The 22,222-nt window shown below is 56.6% G+C and overlaps 3 protein-coding genes across 11 annotated transcripts in view; 1 reads left to right on the plus strand and 2 right to left on the minus strand.

Annotated features, from left to right (window-relative positions):
• The window catches only part of CALR3 (calreticulin 3), a 32,183-nt gene extending 31,603 nt beyond the window's left edge, over positions 1-580 (minus strand). For all 3 annotated transcript variants that reach the window (XM_077331493.1, XM_077331494.1, XM_077331492.1), the window contains exon 1: positions 418-580. In XM_077331493.1, coding sequence (XP_077187608.1) covers positions 418-520 — 103 coding nt within the window. In that variant the 5' untranslated portion in view covers positions 521-580. The remainder of the gene's footprint in view (positions 1-417) is intronic.
• Positions 581-836: 256 nt separating this feature from the next.
• C4H19orf44 (chromosome 4 C19orf44 homolog) lies at positions 837-9,707 on the plus strand. Of its 5 annotated transcripts, none has more exons than XM_077331489.1 (8): positions 837-1,176; positions 1,746-2,339; positions 3,589-3,877; positions 4,408-4,484; positions 4,771-5,185; positions 5,258-5,378; positions 5,788-5,954; positions 9,371-9,707. In XM_077331489.1, exons 2-8 carry the CDS (start codon positions 1,851-1,853, stop codon positions 9,376-9,378), a joined length of 1,566 nt encoding a protein of 521 aa, XP_077187604.1. In that variant the 5' UTR covers positions 837-1,176; positions 1,746-1,850; the 3' UTR covers positions 9,379-9,707. The 5 variants fall into 5 exon arrangements, with proteins under 5 accessions (XP_077187604.1, XP_077187603.1, XP_077187602.1 ...); XM_077331488.1 differs by having other exon boundaries at positions 5,280-5,378; XM_077331487.1 differs by having other exon boundaries at positions 4,771-5,378.
• On the minus strand, positions 9,703-21,367 carry CHERP (calcium homeostasis endoplasmic reticulum protein). Of its 3 annotated transcripts, none has more exons than XM_077331486.1 (18): positions 21,230-21,367; positions 20,154-20,327; positions 19,728-19,912; positions 18,867-19,004; positions 18,255-18,406; positions 18,011-18,122; positions 17,831-17,920; positions 16,858-17,098; positions 16,535-16,713; positions 15,979-16,408; positions 14,302-14,573; positions 13,832-13,965; positions 13,346-13,432; positions 12,721-12,870; positions 12,285-12,395; positions 11,990-12,033; positions 10,319-10,504; positions 9,703-10,115 (listed from the first exon to the last, which is right to left on the minus strand). In XM_077331486.1, the coding sequence occupies exons 1-18, from the start codon at positions 21,270-21,272 to the stop codon at positions 10,111-10,113; spliced, it is 2,733 nt and encodes a 910-aa protein (XP_077187601.1). In that variant the 5' UTR covers positions 21,273-21,367; the 3' UTR covers positions 9,703-10,110. The 3 variants fall into 3 exon arrangements, with proteins under 3 accessions (XP_077187601.1, XP_077187599.1, XP_077187600.1); XM_077331484.1 differs by having other exon boundaries at positions 11,990-12,084; XM_077331485.1 differs by lacking the exon at positions 9,703-10,115 and having other exon boundaries at positions 10,311-10,504; positions 11,990-12,084; positions 14,302-14,540.
• Positions 21,368-22,222: the final 855 nt, after the last annotated feature.

Below are 22,222 nucleotides of genomic sequence, written 5' to 3' on the forward strand. Positions count from 1 at the left end.
ACTAGTCTTGTATGTTTCCTTACTCCCTTGATAGTTACAATTTTGGCTATCATCAGGTGTTGCGTGTGTGTATACTGTTTGCCACCACTTAAAACTACTTTAAGCTTAAGCGAATTCAGGTTGGCTTCCATGGCTCATTGGGACTAGCAATATTTGCTGGCAGAGGATGCCTCAAGGCCATGTTGGACTCTGCCTCCCTCCTACAAGCCAAGCAGGCACCTCATACCAGGGTCCCTTGGGGGTCACCTTCTTCCCTCCCCCAGGCTCGGGTTGGCCCCGAAGCAGCCCTTCTATCCCCAAGGACTGGTCGCAGTTGCGCGGCCGGGAGATCTCCAGGCCTGCCGGGAGATCTCCAGGCCCCACCGGGAGGCTGGCAACGGGGCTCGTGGAAACGCTCCCCTCGCCTCAGGCCTCCACCTCCGTCCAAAAACTGCTCCCGGAAATACAGCGTGCCGAAGGACGGCAGGGCCAGGGCCAGCAGCAAGGGCCCGGCCAGGAGCACCCCGTCGGCAGCCTGCATCTGGCGGCGAATCCGGAGGGCGGAGGAGGCTCGCCTAACGGCCGGCCAACCGCCCAAGAGGGCAGCCGTTGGCCGGGCCTGCCCTCATTGGCCCCCACGCCGGTTAGTCCCACCCCTCCTGCCTCAAGGCCGGCGCTGGTAGGCCCGTCGTCCTGCTCCTCACTGTCTCCGAAGGCCTGTCAGGCTCGGGGCGGCGCTCGAATGGCCTGGCACGGCCCCCTCGTGACGTCATCGCTTTCGATTGGCTGTCCCTCGCCAATGAGAGCGCGGGGCGGCACGCAGACTTCAGTTGCTAAGCGACTGGCCGGAAGTGCAGGCGGGGCTCGGCCTTGGGAGCCGCGGGGCCATGGCAACAACGGGGTGGGCGCGAGCCGGGACGCTGCTGGAGGCATTGAGGTCCGGCACTGCCGGGCTTTTCGCAGCCAGCCTCCTGCGCCCTGATGGGCTCATTTGGAGATTTCCTGCTCCCTTCCTGCTTGCCTCCCCATCAGGCGCAACAGTTGGACAGTTAGACAGTCTCTCCCCCATCTCTCTGTCCCAAGTTGTTTCTTTTCCTAATAAAACTAGGAGGAGAGTGGGTTTTTAGGCCCTGAAGGAGTCTCCCAGCAACTTCCAATCGTCTTCCCTTCCTCTCCCCACAAAGGACACTCTGTGAGGTAGGTGGGGCTGAGAGAGCTCTGGAAGAACTGTGACTAGGCCAAGGTCGCCCAGATGGCTGCATGTGGATGAGGAGGAGGGAAGCAAACTTGGCTGTCATAGATTAGAAGCTACCGCTCTTAAGCACTACATCAAGCTGGCTCTTTTGATTATTTTAAGCAGCTTTTTGCTGCACTCTTATCCAGGGAATCAGAGTTGCCATCAGCGGATCCCACCCTGCTTTCTAAGACCATGGTCCCTGCTCCCAGTATTTCGGATATCAGCACAGTCCCTGGGACTGACCAATGAGGCTGAGTGTTAAGGGATTTATAGGAGGCCGGAGGCTCAGATTAGGACGCCATCTGTTTATTTGTTTATTTGTTGTATGGGGATTTTAGGGGGGTTTATATTGTAATATTGTGATTTTACTGTTTTATTGTTAACCACCACGAGACAGTACTCCTGAGAGTGGCAGTATACAAATTTAAATATAAATAAATAAAACAACAGAGGGTTGTGCTTCTGAGTTCATGGAGTACTTTGTAGGTTTCGGTCATGGATCATTCCTTCCTTCTTCCTTTCTTCTTAGGAATTACAAAACCATTACCTCCTGGCCACAGGAAGCGCCTGGCAGCAGCCCTCTGACCAGGCCCTCTGAAGAAGCAGCTGCTGCCTCTTCCTATCCCTTACCCTGATGAGGGCCCGTGAGCTGGGGAGTGAGCGCTTGATGGACATGGCACTCCTGCAGCCCCACAGCCGGTTTCTGAAGCCAAAGACCAGCAGCAGTAGCCACGTGAGCCTTAGGGCTGGACAGACTGGACTCCCTCCTGCAGCAAGGTCAAGCCCAAGTGCCGCCTCCCAGGGAAGGGTAAATGCCGTTCTCCGTAAACTGGCACACATCGAGAGCAAGATCCAGAGGCGCAAGGATCGGTTGGGCCCCAACAGCTCTGCTGCACAACAGATGTTGATGGGCGATGAGCTTTCCTGGAGCAAGTCAAGCCAAGACCCGGAACAAGAAGCAGGTGGATTCCGATCCCTCAAGAAAGAGGCCAAGCCAAGGGAGGCCGTGGTGCCTGGCGCAGACCAAAGCAGGAACACACCTCAAAGCAAGAGAGCCAGCCTTGGCAGGGTGAAGGAAGACACAGGACGCTTCCTGGATGCTGCTGGTAGATATAAGAGGCAGGTCAGCATCATCCAAGGCTGGGGGTAGGCCTGGCAGACGACTGCAGCTTCAGCAGCTTTGGTTTCATACCGGAAAATGGATTGCGGGTATTTGTACTTCTCTTGGCAACACTTTGCTGAGATTAGAGCCCTTAAAACAACCTTGTTTTTTAGTGGCTGCCTAGCTCAGCATGATAAGGACAGCTTGTGATTTCAAGCCCTTTATCTGGTAGTATTTGGAAAGCCCTTGCTAGGAAGTGAAACCTGAAATTCCCCGTGCCTCACTGGAACTGTGTTCAGATGTTGGTGTGCCTCTGTGAGAGCCTTCCTGAGCAAAACAGGTTCTAGCAGGGCCTCTGGAGGTCAGCTCAAGTCTTCACTTGACTTTCTTTTGTCCTGCTCATGCCCATGTTCTCTTTAGAATGAGCCCACAAGGAATCTGCTCCATCGCTGCCAAAATGCAGCAAGACCTGTGTGAGTGCTCATCCATTCATGCCCTGACTGGATCACCTGGAAAGGCACTGGCTGTCACCCTCCGATAATGACACAATGGTTTCTCCTGCAAGGATGGGCCGGGCTGCCTCTACAGGGTTAATAATGTGAGCCCAAGTTGTGCTCCTGCCAGGCGAAAGAGCCCCTTCTGGCTGGGCAGCTTACTCAAGTCCGTCATCAAGGCACTGCTGGGAGCTGAGCTAGTAGAAATTGGAACCTCCCACAAGCAGCTGAGAGAGGCCCCACAGATTTGACCCATTCTCCCCCCCCCCCCCCAGGCTATTACAGCAGCCAGAATGGGGCTCCCAGCTGTAGGGCCATTCCTGCAGCTGATTGAAGAATGCAATGGCTTGCCTGAGAGGCACTGATCCAGTTGCACTGGACTATGGCAGGATCTATTGGGCTACTGGCAGGGTTGTTATGACTAGTTGTGACAGTTTTTTCACGCCTTGAATAAATCTTTGATGGTCTTAAAGGTGCCACTGGACTCTGATTTTATTCACCTGCATCCGCTAAAAGAGTGTTGTCTTGAGTGGGCTGTCCTGTTCCACTAGCACTTGCCCGGCAAGAGAGGGGTGGTTTGGCTGTTCTGTGTTGAGGAGGACATTTTCTTTCAGTGTTATTTACTTTTCTGTTCTTAGGCCACCCTTCCCCTAAGGCTCAGGGTAGGTTACAACTGATAAAAACGTCCAAATCAAATCTGCCTCAATGTTGAATTACTTAAAGGCATAATGTATTAGTGAAATAAGTACATGTGTCCCTTCTTCACTCCTTTCCAGCCTTTCCAAAATAGCCGACTCAAGGTGCCTTCAAGAACACCTACTTCTCCTCCCAGCCAAAGACTGTCTTCACCTGGTCAAGGTTCTCTGAAGAGGCTCCTCCACAGAGCTCCCTCCCCATCAAGCAGCAGGGGGACTTCACCCTCCTTGTCTCCGTCCGTCAGCAGCCCCCTGGCAGGAAAAGCGTCCCCTCAAGGGAGTGGGAGGTCTCTGTCGGAAGGAAGTGTCATCAGGTCTCTGGATGAGCTCTTCTTGGGTGCGGCCGACAGTCAGGGCTCCTCCAGCAGCGGTGAGTCCCGTGGGTCCACAGGAGGAGAAATGCCACAGCAAAGGCAAGCCCAAGGCTAGCCCCTCTAGGGACTGCTCTGTGGGCCTCTGCAGAGACCCAGTGCACGGAGGGCAGGCTGAGACCATGGCTTCCAAAAGGGGAAGCGACTGGAGGGAGGTGCCCTGCCTTCCATCTTGTAATCAAGCAGCTCCTCGTGAGGAGGGGGGGGGGCTGTGCTCTCAGCAGTCATCCCTCTTCCAAAGTGTTTTCAGCCCTCCAAAAAGCCTTCCCTGTATGTTCACAAGGAAGTCTCAAACTCTGCCTCAGAGGCAGTCACAGCCTCAACCAAAATGAAGCAGGGCTATGACAACAGCTCAGATGGAAGGAGAGTCTTCTGGTAGAGATGGCTCCAAACGCTCTGGCCGGGTGATGCCAGGACTTGGGGGCCTCTGGGAAGGGCTAGGTGGGCACTGGGTCAGAAAGAAGCCTTGGTGGATTCGTTGCTGCGTTACTGAGGAACAGTCTCTCTCTCCAAACCCCCCTCCTGGCAGATTTCCACGTGAAGGTCTTGAGCCTTGCTGACTTGGCCTCCAGTATGGCTATCCAGAAGGAAGGGTTAACAGCAGAGGTAAGGCCACTCTTGTCCTACCGCTGGGCTCAGGTTTGGGGGCTGCCAGGGAGAACATCAGGCCAAAAGAAACAACATACAGAGTATTGGACAACGTTCAGACTTTGGTGGTATTTGTGGGCAACCCTCTCTTTTTCAGGTGGGAGGGGCTGCAGCAGGAGGAGAACGTCCCCTGAGGTTCCAGCTGCAAGGAATGGGGTGTGCTTGGCAAGTCTACTCTGCACCCACCTGTGGTTGCATTTGTGCTCATGGAAGAATGTGTGTCGCCCCCCCCGTCCCCCCCCAGGAAACCATGATGGAGGCACCTGGCAGTTTGAGCACAGAACAGGAACAAGTCTTGTTTCTTGCTGACCCCCCGAGCGCCCCCATGGGGAACGCTGCAGCACTTGAGGATCCTGGAGAGACAGAAATCTCTGAGCAACTGAGCGGATGTTCTGCTGGGCCTTCCAGTGGGGAGCCAGAGAGCCTCGCTAGTGCACAGTACTCTGAAGCCTTTGAATCGCTCTCTGAGGACACACCGAGGCAGGCCTCCCTGGAGGATTTACGGGACGCCTCTCCGCAGGCTGGACTCCCTGGGCCACCCTCCCCCCGCCAGCCCCTGGCAGGTCCACAAAGGTCTCAGTCAGCAAGGCCGATCATTACAAAGGAAGTGGCCGTGCAGACGGACAGCTCCTCACACACGCCTCCTCGTGGGCTGCAAAGTAAGTCCGGGGTGGGGAGAGTGGAGGCCTTGTGCTCCAAGGTCAGTCCAGGCATTTTGCCTGCCAATCAAGATTCTTTGGGTCTTTTCCACAGCTGCCGCCACTGCTGCTGCTGCTGCTGCTGCCGCCATCGACGGGATTGTTGGAGGCCCCACCTCCAGCAGCTATGTTGTGAGCATGGATGCCCTGGAAGGTACTGCCCTGCCAGGAGACACCCCCCCACACACACACACACAGCTTTGGCTTGGCCACAGCTGTGATCACCTGACAATTGAAGATTCCCCCACCCTGCACAAAAAGGTTTTAGGAAGGTGTAATTCCGCTTAGGAACTGCATCCGTCCGGGTCTTCCTTGCACGGAGGAGAGTCTTTTGCAACCGGTGACCTAAGGCTGACCTCCAGCCGTCCTGGGAAAGAGCTGCTTCTCGTGGCGGGATGGCACAAATCCAGGGGAGATCTGGGAGCCACGACCTTCGTGCCAAGCAGTTTGACAGAGTGAGCCCCCAGAGGCCAGTGGGAGGCTGGGGCAGCATTTTGTGAATGGTTCCAGTTTCTTGGGGGGGGGGATTCCTCTTAGGCCCGCCTTGTGTCTCCTGCTTGCAGAACTGACAACATACCGTCCTGCCGTGTCGGCCTTAAACGACATGTTAAAGCAGAACTTGCTGCTTGTCCGGCAGTTTATAGAGGCCAGCCGGTGCCTTCACTTCTCTTTGGTGGCCCTGCTGGAGGCAGAAGAATTCCACTACCACACGCTGGAAGAGGCCAAGAGGGTAAGATTTAGGCACCGTCCACTCCAGGGTGGGCGGAGGAGAGTGCAGATTTTGCCCCAAGAAGCAAAGAGGGCCTCGCACCGCTAGACTGGACGAGGCCTTTAGAATGACCCTTCACAGTAGCTTTCCGTGTTGGAAGGTAAATTTCATTTTTAAAATCCTGCATGTTTATTTAAAGAATTTATCACTAACAATAATCTGAAACAGTCTCTCAGCTGCAGATGGGGGTATTTGCCCCACTGGCCCTCTCCTTTTTCTCTCAGTGACTGACTCCCTTGCTCATCGTAGCATTTCAATGCTGACAGACAAATCCTTCACTTCTAAACATGGGATAATTTACATCTCTCTTTCCAAGGCATCTACCTGGGAAAGCCAGAACAGGTGGCCTCACCTGGGGGTTTTGGCAGCTCCAGCCCATGTGCGGGTGGATCTGGCAACCAAATAGTGTTCCCAAGGCCCTCAGCTGTCATGTTGGTCAGCTTCATTGCTGATCCAATCGCTCTCATCAGTTCTGGCTCCAAGCTGAAAGCACATCCAGTCACGTAGGGTCAGCAGCACCTGCTTGTCCTCTTGCAAGGGGGAGAATACAGCCCGTCTCAGAGAATCACAGAATCCTAGAGTTGGAAGGGGCCATACAGGCCATCTAGTCCAACCCCCTGCTCAACGCAGGATCAGCCCAGAGCATCCTAAAGCATCCAAGAAAAGTGTGTATCCAATCTTTGCTTGAAGACTGCCAGTGAGGGGGAGCTCACCACCTCCTTAGGCAGCCTATTCCACTGCTGAACTACTCTGTGAAAATTTTTTTCCTGATATCTAGCCTATATCGTTGTACCTGTAGTTTAAACCCATTACTGCGTGTCCTCTCCTCTGCAGCCAGCAGAAACAGCATCCTGCCCTCCTCCAAGTCACAACCTTTCAAATACTTAAAAAGGGCTATCATGTCCCCTCTCAACCTCCTTTTCTCCAGGCTGAACATTCCCAAGTCCCTCAACCTATCTTCATAGGGCTTGGTCCCTTGGCCCCAGATCATCCTTATTGCTCTCCTCTGTACCCTTTCAATTTATCAACGTCCTTCTTGAAGTGGGGCTTCCAGAACTGCACACAGTACTCCAGGTGTGGTCTGACCAGTGCCATATGACACTCTTCATGTCTCTGAGTTTATTAAAGTTTGCCCTACGAAAATCCAACATCCGTGTCTAGCTACAAGCTTCCTTGGCTCCCCATCTCAAAAGGAATTCTATGAGGACATGGTCACTTCCCCCTGGGGTCCCCACCTCCTTCACCTCATCAACTCTCGCCACTCTAGCGCTGATGGGGTCTTTGGGAGTGATGTTAGCACTGCCACTTCTGCCCACCCTGGCTTCTGAAATCTTGCTGGGGAAAGGGGGCTAAAAAGGTTAAGACTCCTCTGACGGAAGGGGCTCTCCCCGGATCTTTGCGAGCGGATGTTCCTAGACCTCCAGTTTACTAGGAGGAGGGGCAGTTCCAGGGGTTCACCTTCAGCAGGGTCTAAGGTTACATCTCTGCTCACTCAGGTAGGCAGGGCTAAGTAGATAAATTTGATCCTTCCAGTCTGGTTGGCCTGTAGCTTGATATATATAAAAAGGGCCATGGGTTGCTGCAAAGGTGATCACTTCTAAGAAGATGGCAGCCCCAGGGAAGCCCCCACCTGCGTCCTCCCCACCTCAGGTGCAAGAAACAAAGGTGAAAGGAAGGATCAGGGCAGCAGCTGAGACTCTGGGAACAGACCAGAGCTTCGGTCCTTGGCTCCCCAAACCATGGTGGTCTCAGAGAAAGTGGCGGACAAGCCAGAGGGGAACCTAACCAGCACCATGAAGAAGGATCAACCCGTGCCACAAGGCGGCAGCTCCCCAGCCACTGATCTCTCAACCAAGCCGACAAGGAAGGGCCCAAGGGCCAGCCGCACCACCAGGGCCAAAAAAGCATCCCTGAGTCCCAGAATGCCAGCCACACATTGGCCAAAGCCAAAGCAGGCTGCAGCATGGAGGGACAGTCAGATCATCATGGAAGAGGCAAAGGGCCAGAGGGCCCAGGTAGCAAGCCTCCCTCCCTGGAATTGGCCCCGAGACTCCACCCCTCCTGTGGGTCAGCGGAGGGAAGCGGGTGGGACATGCCCCATGATGTTCAGATGGGGAAACTGGAGGACTGCAGACTGGATTTTCGGAGGGTTAGGTGGAGAGGGAACTGGTTAGAAAACCACCCCCAAAGAATTGTTGTCAATGGCATTTCATTGGATTAGAGGTGAGCAGCAGGGAGCCATAGAGCTCGTTCCAGTACTTTTCGACATTTTTATCAATGATCTGGACGAGTGGGGTGGAGGGACTACTCAAATTTGCAAATGACACCTAAATGGGAGAGCTAGTGAACACCCCAGAAGATACAAGTTCAACGCAATCTGAACATGCTGGGAAAGTGGGCAAATGAGAACATGATGCCATCCAATAAGGAGCAGGGCGGTGTGAGACCTTGGGGTATCAGAGGACTGTAAGCTAAACATGAGCAGGCAGTGTGATGCAGCGGTAGAAAAGGCCAATGCAGTCTTGGGCTGTATCAACAGGAGCATCACATCAAAATCACAAGATGTCATTGCTCAGACCCCGCCTGGAGTCCCGTCTGCAGTTCTGGAGGCCTCATTTCAAAAAGGACACGGGCAAAATCAAGTGGGTTCAGAGGACAGAGACAAGGGTGAGGACAGAGCCTAGGGGAGAGGAAAGGCTGAAGGACTGGGGAATGTTCATCCTGGAGAAGGGGAGGTTGAGGGGACAGGGTGGCTCTCTTGAAGTACCTGAAAGGTTGTCAGAGGAGGGCAGGAAGCGGTTCTGGTTGGCAGCAGAGGAGAAGACCTGCAGTAATGGGATTAAGCTACATGTAGAATGGTACTGGATAGGTATCAGGGCAAAAATCTTCAGAGTAGCTCAGTTGTGGAATCAACTGCCTAAGGAAGTGTTGAGCTCCCCCTCACAGGCAGCCTTCAAGCAGCGGCTGGACAGATCCTTATGGATCCTGCATTGGGCAGGAGATTGGACTACATGGCCCCTTCCAACTCTAGGAGTCTATACCAGCCTTCCACTACTGTGTGGGAGGGGAGGGGGAATGAGAAGCAGCAGGATCTCAGGGGTGCTGGGTGTGCCAGTGTTTTGAGGCACCTGCTTTGACATCATGGTTGAGGGCAGGATGCTACTCAACATGTGCTTGGCTGCAGTGCCAGTCGTGGGAGGGGCTGTCACACCTGGCGAGGTACGGGGATGCAGTCACATTACACGCCCACAGCAGCAACCCAGGGTGGGTGGGAGGGGTTCACTCACTCACTCACTCACTCACACACACACACACACACACACACACACACACACACCACCTTGCTCAGGATTCCAACCTGTTCTGTTCCCTTGCAGTATATTGACAGCCACAAGTGTCCCCCTCTGACCCTGGAGCAAGCTTTGCGTGAGCTGGAAGAACAGAAGCAAGGGGCAGCGTAGACCTTTGTGGCCCTCAAGAGAGGAAACGCAGAGCTAGAGGGCCGGCTTTTTATGCCTTTGGACTGAGCTCTTCAGCACCTGAACGCTGGCACCAGATGAAGGGAATTAATCCAAAGAGGCTCTGCTTGCCAATCCCTGCGAGGGCGTCTTGAGCTGAAGGCCAGATCTCACTGCTGGACACTCCAAATGTTTGTTTGGGGGCTGCACTCCCCCTCCTTTCCCTTCCCCCAAATAAAACCAAGTCCTCATTTAGTAAAAAAGAACCTGTTTATTAGGAGGCAACAGTGAAGACGGGATGGCAGCCCAGGGCTTTCCTTGGGGGCCTCCAAGAGCTGCTGCTTCTCCCTTTCAGGGGGGGGGGGGGTTGGGAGGCTGCTACTAGCCCAGCAGGAGGGGGTCTTCTCCAGACTAACCCCTCTGCCATTCAGTTGCCAAGAAGAGGGTCTGGGGAGGCAGCTTCCAGGGATGCTTAGGGTGGGCGTGGGCGGTGGAGTCTACAGCAGTCCTTCCAGTTCACACGTGGAAGGTATGTACAAAAGTACAAAAATGCCTGAAGAATTCCATTCCTTTCCAGCACTGAGTACCCCTCCAGCTGCTGCTGCTGCTGCATCTCTCCTCACATCCAACAGCCATCCGAGCAGCTCCCTCCACTCCTCTTAACCTTCGGAAGGAAACAGGACTGTGTCAAGGGTGGGGAAGAGAGGAAGAACAACAGGCCTCCTCAGGCTGTTGCAGGAGAGCACCCTCCGACCTTCAGAAGGGTTTGGGTGCCCCTCCCTTCAGGGAAAGAGCGACCTTGGGAGAAGCAGACAGGGGCTTCCCTTCTGTAGGGCCTCCAGCCCAGGCCTGCCCGGAGTCACTCACTCTCATCTCTGGCCTTCATGCGAGCAATGAAGGAGTAGCTCTTATTCCTCCGGTAGTTCTCGTAGGGGTCATCCAGGGCCACTCCCACGCCCTTGTACTGGTCCCACTTGTCCCGGATGTCTCCTCCTTTAATGGGATCCTGGATGCCCTGCTCCTTGGCCCCCAGGCCCCCAGAGCCGCTCCACCCTGGAATGGAAGAGCATGAAGGCAGGGAAGCCTCCCAGCACCACTCCCTCCCTGCCCAGCCACCCGGGATCAGCCCATGGAAGGGGGGGGGGGGAGAAGGGGACTGGGGGAGGCATCTAGGTCAGCAATGCAGGAGGATGCGATTTTTAGAGAGCACACTTCCGGTGAAGGAAGCCCTCCTCCGGGACGGCAAGATGTTGCAGATGCTGAAGTGTCCTGGTAGGCGGCAGAGGAGACCCAAGCTCACAGCAGGGGGTCTCCACAATGAACTATTTATTTGTAAGTAGAAGCAGATTTATGGGGAACCCAGGTCCAAATCCGGCTTCTGCCATGGAAGCTTGCTAGGTGATCTTGGGTCAGTCATACCCTCTCAGCCTGGCCTACCTCACAGAGAGGAGAGCAAGGAAAGCCCAAGTTGTGAGGGTAACATGGAAGAGGGAACGCGGAGGCACACCACCCTGTGCTGGGAGAAGGGTCAGGAACTGAAACCCCACTGAGAGGAAAGGGAAGGCGACTGGAAGCCGCTTTGAGCCTCCTTCGGGTAGGGAAAAGCGGCCTATAAGAACCAACTCTTCTTCTTCTTCTTCTTCTTCTTCTTCTTCTTCTTCTTCTTCTTCTTCTTCTTCTCTGGATCCACATTGGTACGTAAATGAATGGGCTGAACCCAGAAACTGCTGTCCCTGTCAAAATCACAGCCTCCCCAAATGGGTTGCTGTGCTGAACAGGCCCTGCGTGTATTAAGCACCCCTCAGAGCCAGACAAACCAGAGTGGCCCTTTGGGATACAGGCAAAGGATGCCCCGGCATTTCGCCTTCGCTTCGTATCTGACATGAGGGGCAGTTTGGTCGGATCAGGATCTTGGTGACCCGTTAACAGCTCACAAAGCAACTTGGGTCTTAGTTGCCCTCTCTGCCAGCCTCACCTGCCAAGTTGTGAGGGTAACATGGAAGAGGGAACGCGGAGGCACACCACCCTGTGCTGGGAGAAGGGTCAGGAACTGAAACCCCACTGAGAGCAGCTGATCTACTCCAGCCGTTTAGGGAAGACGGAGGAAGGCGGGGCTGCTCCCGACATACGCAAGAGCACTGAGAGTTCAGAGTTCGGGTCCTACCCCACCTCTGGCACCTCGCAGCGCTCCGAATCAGCTGGCTGCATCCTAGAGCCAGCACTGTCCCACTCAGTTCTGGTTGCAGGTATACCACTGGGGGTGGGGGAACGGCCGGGCGGAGTGACCCTCGCACCACCACAAGTACCCATGTGCCCCCCAGCAGGCCCCTTTCAAGCGAGGGGTCATCCGGCCCCTTTGAGAGCCACCCAGGAGACATTCTGCAGTCGCTGGTACTAAACCGCCCCAGGCTTGACCTTCCAGTGCAGGGGGCCGGGACTAGAAGAGCACATGGCAGTGCTGGGGTGGGGCTGCAAAGGGAAAGCAACGTCTGGCTCTGGCTTGAGAGAAGCAGGAAGGGAGGAGATGGGGCAGCTTACCCATCTTCACGAGCATCTGGTGTCCTTTGTTTTCCTCACCCAGCCTGGAATCAGAGACATGACCCCCAGAGCTGGAACCCAGTCCAGCTGACGAGCTGAGGGCGACAAAAGTCTGGGTTGAGGCTCACCAGCCTGCTGAGGAAGCCGGAATGGCTGGGATCCCAGCGGCACAAGCAGCCCCCCGTGCGGCAGTCTGACCTGCTTGGGCCACACTCCCCACCCCCCCACCCCCCACGGTGCATTCTGCTCAGCTCCTGGCACCATCTTTCACGGTGGATGAGTGGAGGGGACTTACGGAGGTGTTTGGCTGCGGGATCGGGACCGGTGCCGCCTTCCAGGGGAGTAAGATTTGGAGCGGGACCGAGACCGCGAGCGGCTCCGAGAAGATCGGGATCTACTGCGGCTCCTGGAAAAGCAGCAAGCGACACAAAGTCCGTTCCGTCCTCTTGAGCACAGGCAACCTCCCAGTTCAGCATCAGCCGCCCCCCTTGTTCTTCCCCGAGGGCAGCCCTACGGCCAAAGGGTGGCCCTCTCTGCACCGGCCCCCGAAGCTGGCAGTCCTCCAGACCCTCCGAGAAGCCCTTGAAGCGAGCCAGAGAGCAGTGCCTGCCCCTTCCCCTCTCCCGGGGCCAATGGAGACATGCGCTGCGAACAGCCGGGTCGTGGCCTTCGCCTCCCTCCCCGCTCCTCCCCAGAAGGGAAGGCGTCATGCGCTGCTTGCCTCCTCTTACCTGGACTGTGAGCGGGAGTAGGAGCGGGAACGAGAGCAGGATCTGGACCGGGACCTTGAGTAGGAGCCGGACGACTTTGAAGACCTCGAATTGGAGCGGGACGAGGAGCGGCCCCTGCTTTTCGACCTGCTGCGAGAACGGGAGGGCCCACTGCCCCGGGCGAGGAGGACCACAAATCAGGGAAGGCAAAGGGGGACAAGCAGGCAGGGCGACAGGCACAGGCCAGCCGGGCAGCAAGCAGATTTGAGCTCGGGGAAGCAGGCCAACAGGAGCTGATGCTGCCCAGGCAGGCCAAAAGCCCTCTGACCCCTCCCCAGCCCTCAAGAAGACCCACAAGGCTTTGCATGACCCAGCAGGGAATTCCAGCTGTCCCCTTCTGGTTTTGCTCTTTGTCCTCAAAAGGAAATAGAGACCCAAAAGGGAGAAAAGATTTGGGGGGAGGGGATACTAGAATTACTGCAACGGGGGAGAGAACAAGGTCTCTGTACATCCCCAGGAGGTCCAGATCTGCCTAGAGGTAGGTAGGGGAACCTGGGCACACGCCCACCCCTTAGCGGCACCTGTCACAGTGGCTCTCTGTTCCCAAGACCCTCGGTTAGGAAGGCCCCACGGCCACAGTTCTTACCTGTTCCTCTTCTCTTGCCCCTTCCGCCGCCGGGCACGCATTTTGGCTCTGAAGAACTCGTACAGCCCATTCTGCTCCCAACCCTCACTGGAAGAAGGAAGAAGGGGAAACTGAGCCAGGCAGATTGCTGCTCAGCATCACACGCTGGACAAGCTCTCCTCCCACCCCGAGTCAGAACAAGAAGAGCTGGTTCTTAGATGCCGCTTTTCTCTACCCGAAGGAGTCTCAAAGCGGCTTCCAATTGCCTTCCCTTTCCTCTCTCCACAACAGACACCCTGAGATGGAGGGGAGGCTGAGAGGGCCCCGAGATTCCTGCTCGGTCAGAACAGTTTTATCAGTGCCGTGGCGAGCCCAAGGTCACCCAGCTGGTTGCATGTGGGGGAGTGCAGAATCGAACCCGGCTTGCCAGATTAGAAGTCCGCACTCCTAAACACGACACCAAGCTGGATCTTCGGGGCTGGTCTTCCCCAGGCTCCTCTTTCTTACCTGTTCCTGGGCCTGTCATGGGAGGGTGGGCTGTAAAAGGCTTCCACAGCAGCCAGTAGCCTCTCACTGGGGGGCATGGGTGGGGGCAGGCGGATGTCCTTGGGATCCAAGGGCTTGTACTCATGGTCTTCCAGCTGGAAAATACACAAGGCCATCTTCATGTCACGGCCACAATAAAAGGAATCCCAAGGAAGCCTGTCCCACAAAGGATCCCAGTGGGGGCATTCCAGCAAGCAGAGGTGAGGCAGCCCTGACCCAGCCCAGCCCAGCCCAGCCCAAACTAGGCAGCACCTCTTCCAGACCCCCAGCCCAAAGGCAGCACCCCCCTCCATGCCCAAGAGACAAGGACAGGCACAGCAGACACCTCCAGGCCCGGCGTTCAGGTCCAAGGGCCAAAGGCAGGAAATCAGAGGGCTTCCTGGTTAACACAGATCCTCCCCACCCACTGCCCCCGAGCAGCCCCTGCTTACTTTGACCAAGGGAGCCATGAGGCCAGCCGGCAAGTCGAAGTAGGGGACGTTGGGCACCAGGCTAGGGTCGTCATGGTTGACGTGAGGGGGGCCCTGCCGGCGCATGTGAGGAGGCTGCCCGTTAAACCCATGCGGGGGTGGCCCAAAGTCTGGGTGCTGTGGGCCACCCCAGGGAGGGTGCTCGCTGATTCCAGGGTGGGGCATGCGATGCCCAGGGTGGTGATGAGGGGGCCCAATCTCTGCAGGGAGAGACAGTCGTTCAAGGTGGTCTCCTGAAAAGGGGGCCAAAGGGCAAACCATCAAGGGCGACACACAGCAAAAGCTGAACCTCCAAACAGGACAATGCAAAACCAAAAAAGGAAACCAAAACCCAACCTGGACAGAAAGTCAGGAACCCAGAGGTTGAGCTGCAACAACAATATTAAAAAAATCTTCCTCAGGGGTCAATTCATTAGGTGAGATGCTCTCTTGTACAAGATCAAAATCTCAAGGCTTGCTGGGGGGCAGAGAAAAAGCTCTTTGGTGTAGTTCCCACTGGTGTTTCTAAAGGACCTGGTTTGGAGCCCAACTTCTAAAATGCGTCCTCTCTGAGCCCCCCCCCCCCTCTCAGCTTTTGCCAGCTGTACATCAAGAGTGCATTCCCAGGTGTGCCAGAAAAGGTTTTGTCCTTTACTATGTTTTTAATATATTGAATCGGTGCACTTTGGTTAGAAAATATTCGTAAAGATTTTTTAATATTGTTGTTGCAGCTCAACCTCTGGGTTCCTGACCCCTCACCCAGGACAACAGCCACAATCCTGGTTCTGCCCAGCATCTCCTCTTGAAAGGGGATCCATTCCCTCTTGCCACCCCCTGCCTCACACTGATGGTCCGTTTTCAGGGCATTGCAAAGATGGCAGAAGACGCCAGACAGGGCTAGCGAGAAGCACGATGCCCAAGATGCTTGGGGGGGGGGGCAGGGGGAGGAGACAGTGCCCACAGCTGCTAGGGGCACACAAAACGATACGTGGCAAGGCAAATCTGTGGCCAGAGCTGGCAGGTGATGCCTGCACACAGACACAGAGGGAGGGAGGATAAGTTCTTAGCAACGGTTAGGAACCAACCAACCCCCTCCCTCCCATCCCACCAGTTGAGAACCACCGAATCTTGTTCAGGTAAGGGGTTTCCCATCAGATGAAACAAACCTTTGCTCAGAAACAACAATACTGGGGGGCAGGGGGGGGGGTTGTGAGCAGCTTTCCATGGGGCACTTTGGGGTCCCCTTTCTATCCCACAAAAGAGAGGAGGGCTTTGTTCAGGATTCACCTTGAAACCATGGACAGGCTCTTTCCTCCTTAACAGTGTTATACCGCCCAGAGCCGCAGGGAAGGGCGGTACAAAAATCAAAATCTAAATCAATAAATAAGTTCATGCAGCTCGAAACACCAGTCAGAAGACTAACTAGCAAGAGTCCTACAATATAATCAGAGTCCAGGAGCACCTTTAAGACCAACAAAGATTTATTCCAGGCGGGAGCTTTGAACAAATCTCAGTTGGTCTTCAAGGTGCCCCCGCTGGACTCTGACTTTATTGTGCTGCTTCAGACCAACCCGGCGACCCCCTTGAATCCAGCAGGAGTCCTAGTGAACAGTGCGCCCCCAGCCCGCTCCATCGCGAGCTCTTGCCCCAGCCACTCACCCTGCGGGAAGTCCCCCTGGGGGTAGTCGAAGCGGTGGGGGTACGGGGGCCGCTCAAAGGGGTGCCGAGGAGGGAAGTCCTCTTGCAGGAAGCGGGGCGGGAAGCGGCTGAAGTTGTGGGGGTGCGGCGGCTGGTTGAACTGGGGGTGCTGCTGGTGAGGGGGGAAAGGCCCCCGGAAGTGCGGGGGACGCTGCATGCGGAAGGGGGGCTCCCTCTGGCCCCCGCCCCACGGGGGCTGCTCATGCTGGTTGTTCCAGGGGGCCTCGAACTGGTTGTTCCAGGCAGGGTCAGGCTGGTTGTTCCAGGGGGCCTCGCGCTGGTTGTTCCACCCGGGTTCCCTCTGCTCCTTCCACATCCCTTCGTGGTTGCTGTTCCAGGGGGGGCAGTGCGGAGGGCCCTGGTGATGGGGGAATGGCGGCTGATCCGGGGGCTGCAAGAAACGGGGGCAGGCGTAAGTAACGAGGAACATGGCAGACTGTAGAAGACGCAGGGAGCAGAAAACCACAGCTTCACCTGCAAAGGGTTCCAAAATTATTCCCCCCTCACACACCAGTACCTGCTGCTGGCCCCAAGGGGCCACAGGGTGGGGCTGTTCAAACCAGGGGGGCTTGTTGGGCGGAATGTGCTCATGAGGCCCAGGCCCCCGAGGCCCTGGAGCGGCAGGATCCGGGCCCCCAGCCGCCGCAGCGTCATAGTCAGCGGAGCCTGCGAGGGGGAGTGGTGCCTTTCCATCCTCTGCAAAAAAGAGTGGGCTGATTCAAGGCCTGGCCAACTGCCAGCCAGCCTTTGACTCCTCCGGAGGGTCTGGGCAGGATGCAACTCCAGGTCCCGCCTGGTGAGGGAGGGGCATCACCAGACCCCCCTCCCCCCCTTGCACACCTGCTTGTGAGATGGCAGCTGCTGCAGGAGGCGCAGGGGCCGGAGCCACAGCTGGGACCGGAGGGGCCGTCTTCCCCTCGCTTTCCAGGGGTGGGATTTGCAGCTGTTGTTGCTGCTGCTGCTGCTGCTGGCTCAGACTGTTGACGAATTCCTCATGCTGGGTCTTCAGGTTCTGGATCTGCTGCTGGAAGGCCATTTGGACTGGCTGCACCACGCTGGTGTACTCCGTGATGAGGGTGGCCTACGAGGACGAAACAGGAAGTGGCGGGTCGAGGTGTGGAGGAAAGATACGCTTTGTCACGGTTTGCCAGGCAGAGCTCCGAGTTCCCAGCGGCCATCTTGCCCACCCACAAAGAGCTGCTGCTCTGTTTGCCCCCACGGCCTTCCAGGGAAAGGAGCCAGTCAGCTGTCTTTTAAGTATGCAGAGAAAACACTCTGAAGCAAAAGAGGACCCAATCATGGGGGTGCTCTAGCTGCAGAAAAGAGGAGGACCCTCGAGCTACATGAGGGGAAAACCAAAGGGGACTCCTTGCTAGGAGGGCCAGAGGAGAGGACCTGGGCAGCCATGAGGGGCAGCCCTCTCTCCTGTGGGCCAGGAACCATCCTGAGTCATCTCTGGGGGCCAGCAGTGGGAGGGAGCCTCCCTTTGGGAATGCCCACTGCTCAGTCAGGGAGCAGAAGCCCCATTAAAAAGAATCTCAGGGCTGGGGAAAAGCCCCCCCCCCGGACAGCTGCCATTCAGCCAGACGAGAGGGTGGCCCCGCAATTCCAGATGTGGCTCCGAGGGTGCGTCTCCACAGACCGCCCTTTCCGTTCATTTAGCCACCGCTGTTCTGGGGAGGTCGCTTCGTCACAGCAACAACAGCATGACTCCATCCGTCACCCCCCAGTGCTGCAGGATCACCTTCTAGACAAACACTGCAGCCCCCCCCCACGGCCACGGCCACGAGGATGACCACCTCCCAGGGCTTACCTGGTACTGGCCGAGCCCCAGGGCCGGGCTTTGCAGCTGCTGGATGATGGACTCATCAAAATAGCCATTTTTCTCCCACAGCTGGAGGAGCTGCGGAAGAGAGAGAAGGGTGGCGGGTTGTTCAGGGGGTCCCAGTCTAGGCGGCCGGCAAGGAAGGAGGGGCCCCGTCTGGAGGCTCACCCGGGCAATCTTCTGCTGCTTGTCTTCCTCCACAGCCAGGAAACTGGTGCAGTAAATGGGCACCACCACCTTCTGCAGAGCTGCCAGCAGGTCCCGCTGCTGCTTCCGCTGGCTGGAAGGCAGGCAAAAGGACGGGTCCCAACTCAGCGGCAGCAAACTCAGGCAGCTCCCGGGGCCCAGAGCTGGGCTGAGACCGAGGGCTCTCCCCCCCCCTCCGCCTGCACCAAGAGTCCGTCCTCCTCACCAGTGATGCAGCACATCGTTAATCAGGTAGATCAAGTGCAGTCGGAGCTCAAAATGTGCCCCGTCGGCGGTGATGCGGTTGCGCAGATGCCCGGCCATCAGCTCGCAGTGCTGGGGAGACTTCGCGTTGCTGAACATCCAGTTCTTGCCAGCCTTGGGACGAAAACCGACATGAACAGACCCTGGCCTGGGGAGCGGCATCCAAACCCAAAAGGCAGCAAGAGACCCCCAGCCAACCAGCAGGGCAAAAGGAAGCTCAGGAAGGGCTGAGAGGTTCAGGCCGGCAGAATAGGCCGCCTCGTCACGGAGCCCCGGACCCGGGTGCAACTCTCGGCAAAAGAGGACCAAGCTCCACTGCTCTCTGCTCCCCACCCCCCCCCCACCCAGCACAAAGGCCCAGAAGGGAAGCTCAGAGCACCCAGTCCTCGTGGATTTGCTCCAAACACTAGCGTTCCTTCTGCAGTGCCCCACTGACTGGTAGCTCCGGTCCCCCCTCTTTGGAATTGCGAGATTCACCTCAAACCCCCCCCCCTGCAGTTCCAAGCAATAGAAGGCACTCTGCCAAGACCTGCCATGAGTCTTGTGCTGCCAGCCTCCAAAAGCTGTCACTTACCGAGATGGCATCTTTTGTGCACGTGTCGATAATCGGCTGCAGCAAATTGTCAAATTCATTCATGTCCAGCTGGGTCTCCTCCAAGACCTTCTGCATTTGTTGCTCTATAGCCAGAGCGACCGCAGAGGTGATTTGCTCCTAAGGGAACCGTTCAGGAGAAGACCATGAGCCAAGCTGGGAAGAGGCACTCGGTCTCCCCTCCCCAGGCTCAAAGCTCCCTTCCAGAAACTCAGCTGAACTTTGGCACTCTCATGGGGCGGCTACAGCAGGTGCTCCCCTGGATGGCATCCTGGCTGGCATGGACCTTCTCCGTCCTTGGAAGCAACATGGGTACCCAAATCTCAAACAAGCACTGATGTGACTTTAGGGCTGTGGTCTCCATAACCTGCCAACCCCATCCCTGACCAGTTGCTGTGGCCGGAGATGGCTGCAGGACTATTTTGTTTATTTGATGTTAATTCCAGCCTCCCAGCAAGCCAGCTCAAGGTGCCAGCACATCACCAGCCCAGCCCTACAGCCTTACTTCCCAGCTCCACTTCCCCAGGAATGACCACAGCCAAACCTCCCACCACAGGCGGAGTTGAATAGCGGCCACTTCTTCCTGTTCTGGGGGCATGTCTCCCAAGACTCATGGAAGCAGCTTTGACTTAAGAATATTGCAAATGGAGTGCACCACCCAGAAAGGCAACGCTCCTTGCTGTGCCACTTTCTAAACCATGCACAAAAGGGGGAATTGGGAATCCTACTTTCCAGGTAAACTCTTTCTCACCAACCGCCTTGGCTGCACATAGATACAACTTGGCATTGGCTCACAGGGGGTCCACGGCACCCACAGTACCCACACAGAGCCTGCCCACTGACCTGCCTCAGAGCCAAAAGGTGCTGCTCCTGCTGCTGCAGGTTCCACTGGCTCTGCTGGATGAGTTCCTCCATAGAGGGGGTCCCTTGAGATGTGGGAATGGGGGCTGCCACAGGGGGCAGGGATGGCTGAGGCAGAGACTGGATCTGTGGGGCAGCCTCTATGTCCTGGCTCTGCTTGCACAGCACTGTTGGGGAGGGAAGGCACACGTAAGGTACAGCCCTAAGAAGCCAGAGAACAGAACATAGAATCCCAGAGTGGGAAGGGGCCACGCAGGCCATCTAGTCCAACCCCCTGCTCAATGCAGGATCAGCCCAGAGTAACAACCCCGGAGCAACCAAGGAGCATATTGGGCGAGAGAGTGCTGCAAGGCAAGCGTGGAAACAGTGTTGTCAAAGCCCCCTGCCTTCCTCTCCACCCCAACTCACACTGCTGCTGCTCCAAGGCCAGCTTGTATTTGTAATAGCCGTAGAAGTCACCCCCAAAGAGGAATGAAAACTTGGGATTCTCCTTCTGCTTCTCCATCGTCATCTTCTCAAACTCGGGGCCATTCCGTGCCACAAACTGAGCAAGCTTGTCAATGACGTTGCGCAGCTCCTGGTCTGGAGAGGTGAAAAGAGGAACACGTCATCTCATGGCAAACAAAGGACACAATTCTGGATAAGGCACGGTTTGGTATATCAGGTGCATGGCCCCTAAGATGCTGTCGCAACCATGTTTGACTGCACATGCTGACCGGGAACACTGTTCTGTCTCGCTAAACTCTGAACCTAAAAGAGGCTATGCTTGCTTACTCAGAACTAAGATTCCAATTGGACTTCTATCTGGCTGCAGCTTGAGTTCTGCACCAGAACACACACCCACACATACATACATACACCCTGCCCCTTCCAACCTCACTTCTGCCAAGGAACCGTCATTTATTCTTTGGACTTCCATTCTGCCCTTTCTCGGCCGACCTGGGAACCCTTCTCTGTGGAGAGGACAAGCGTTGAGCGGTGAAACGGTCCTACCTAGCAGGACTGTCGTGAGGCCTCCCCAAAATAGAGCCTAGACGATATTTGACCTCTGTGCTTCGGGGGGGGGGGGTCTTCTCAACACACGGGCATTTGGCCCTGGAGGGTTCCTCCCAGCAACGCCGCACGTGCCAGGTTTTTGTGCCCAATTCCTGACCTCCCGCTCTTCATCATTATGATGATTATGATGATTAATCTCCCGGCATACAAAGGGTGGGTTAAATCCTCTGCAGCTGGTTCTCCCCCGGGGGGGGTTAATTCTGGGCGGGGGTTTCTCCAACTCTCCCGCCCGCAGAGGCTCCGACTGGCCTCCCTCGCAGGGGTGTGCGTTGGAGCCGCGCGGAGAAGTGGGCGGGGGGGGCCACGCGACCCCCCACCCCTCAGGGAAGCCCCGCCCCCGGGCCGGATCCAGCCCCCCCCCGGGAGCCGGATGGGGGGTTCCTCCCGACGCCGCCCCACTTCGGAGCCCCCCCGCCCTTGGGCCTCACCTTCCGGGGGGGGCGGCAGCGGAGGGGGGGGCGGCATCTCCATGGCGGCGGCGGCCGAAGGCGCGGAAGCTGCTCTGGCGCGCGCCGGGCCTCCCTCGCCAGCCGTAAAGCGCGACGCCTCACCGCGCCTGCGCGACTGCTTTACGGCCGCGACGGCGGAGGAGGCGTGGCCGGCCACGCTCCCGCCCACAGGCTGAAGGCTTGACAGTCCAGCGCCTGCCCGGTCCCTTCGCCGGTCGCGCATGCGCCGGGAGAGCGGCCCGTTGCCAGGCTCAAGTCGGGAGACTCCGAGTCCATTTTCTCCCGGGGAGCTTCCAGAGATCAGCTGTCCCGACCAGGGCAGGGGTGGGCAAACTGCGGCCCTCCAGATGTCCATGGACTACAATTCCCATGAGCCCCTGCCAGCGTTCCTGGCCGGCCTTCTGTGCCCCCAACCCTCCCACCCCAGTCAGAGGGGTCTGCAGCACCGGCCCGCTGCAGGGCAGAAAAGCCAAGGGGCTTCCAGGCCCCCCGCAGAGGCCCCAGCCGGCTGAAGCCAGAACCCCCCTGCTGGGGGCCAGGAAGAGGCTTGCATTGAAATGGGGGTTTCCCAGGGGCAGAAAAACTGGGCATTTGTTGGAATACTGAGAAACATTTTGTTTTGGAATGAGTAAAATTCCTTTAAAGACCAAGCTGCAGCCACGCAGGACTCTACAAATGCACCTCTGCGTCTGGATGGATGGCCGATCTTCACGAGGGAGCTCTTGCCGTGCCTCTCTCAGACCACTGGAACACAAAGTTTGGAGTCCGGGGGCACCCTGGAGACTAACCTTTAATTCTGGGTTCACATGAAGGCTTCTGTCCAGAAGACAGATTCAAGTGGATAGCTTATATATTCCTACTGTTATGATGGTCAGTTCATAGTCTGAGGAAGAGTGCTTGCACTCGAAAGCTCACGCCCTGAATAAATCTTTGTTGGTCTAAAAGGTGCTCCTGGACTCTGGTTTTGTTCTA

Source organism: Paroedura picta, chromosome 4, assembly GCF_049243985.1.
Source record: "Paroedura picta isolate Pp20150507F chromosome 4, Ppicta_v3.0, whole genome shotgun sequence".
NCBI classification, from domain to species: Eukaryota; Metazoa; Chordata; class Lepidosauria; order Squamata; family Gekkonidae; genus Paroedura; species Paroedura picta.

Excerpts from the sequence above, each read along its gene's own strand:
- C4H19orf44 (XM_077331487.1), top strand. The coding sequence starts at position 1,851 with ATGAGGGCCCGTGAGCTGGGGAGTGAGCGCTTGATGGACATGGCACTC. Across the intron at positions 3,878-4,407 it reads TCAGGGCTCCTCCAGCAGCG|ATTTCCACGTGAAGGTCTTG; the intron begins GTGAGTCCCGTG and ends CCCTCCTGGCAG. Across the intron at positions 5,379-5,787 it reads GAGCATGGATGCCCTGGAAG|AACTGACAACATACCGTCCT; the intron begins GTACTGCCCTGC and ends TCCTGCTTGCAG.
- CHERP (XM_077331484.1), bottom strand. The coding sequence starts at position 21,272 with ATGGAGATGCCGCCCCCCCCTCCGCTGCCGCCCCCCCCGGAAG. Across the intron at positions 20,328-21,229 it reads GCTGCCGCCCCCCCCGGAAG|ACCAGGAGCTGCGCAACGTC; the intron begins GTGAGGCCCAAG and ends TCACCTCTCCAG. Across the intron at positions 17,099-17,830 it reads TGGGGCTCGGCCAGTACCAG|GCCACCCTCATCACGGAGTA; the intron begins GTAAGCCCTGGG and ends TCGTCCTCGTAG.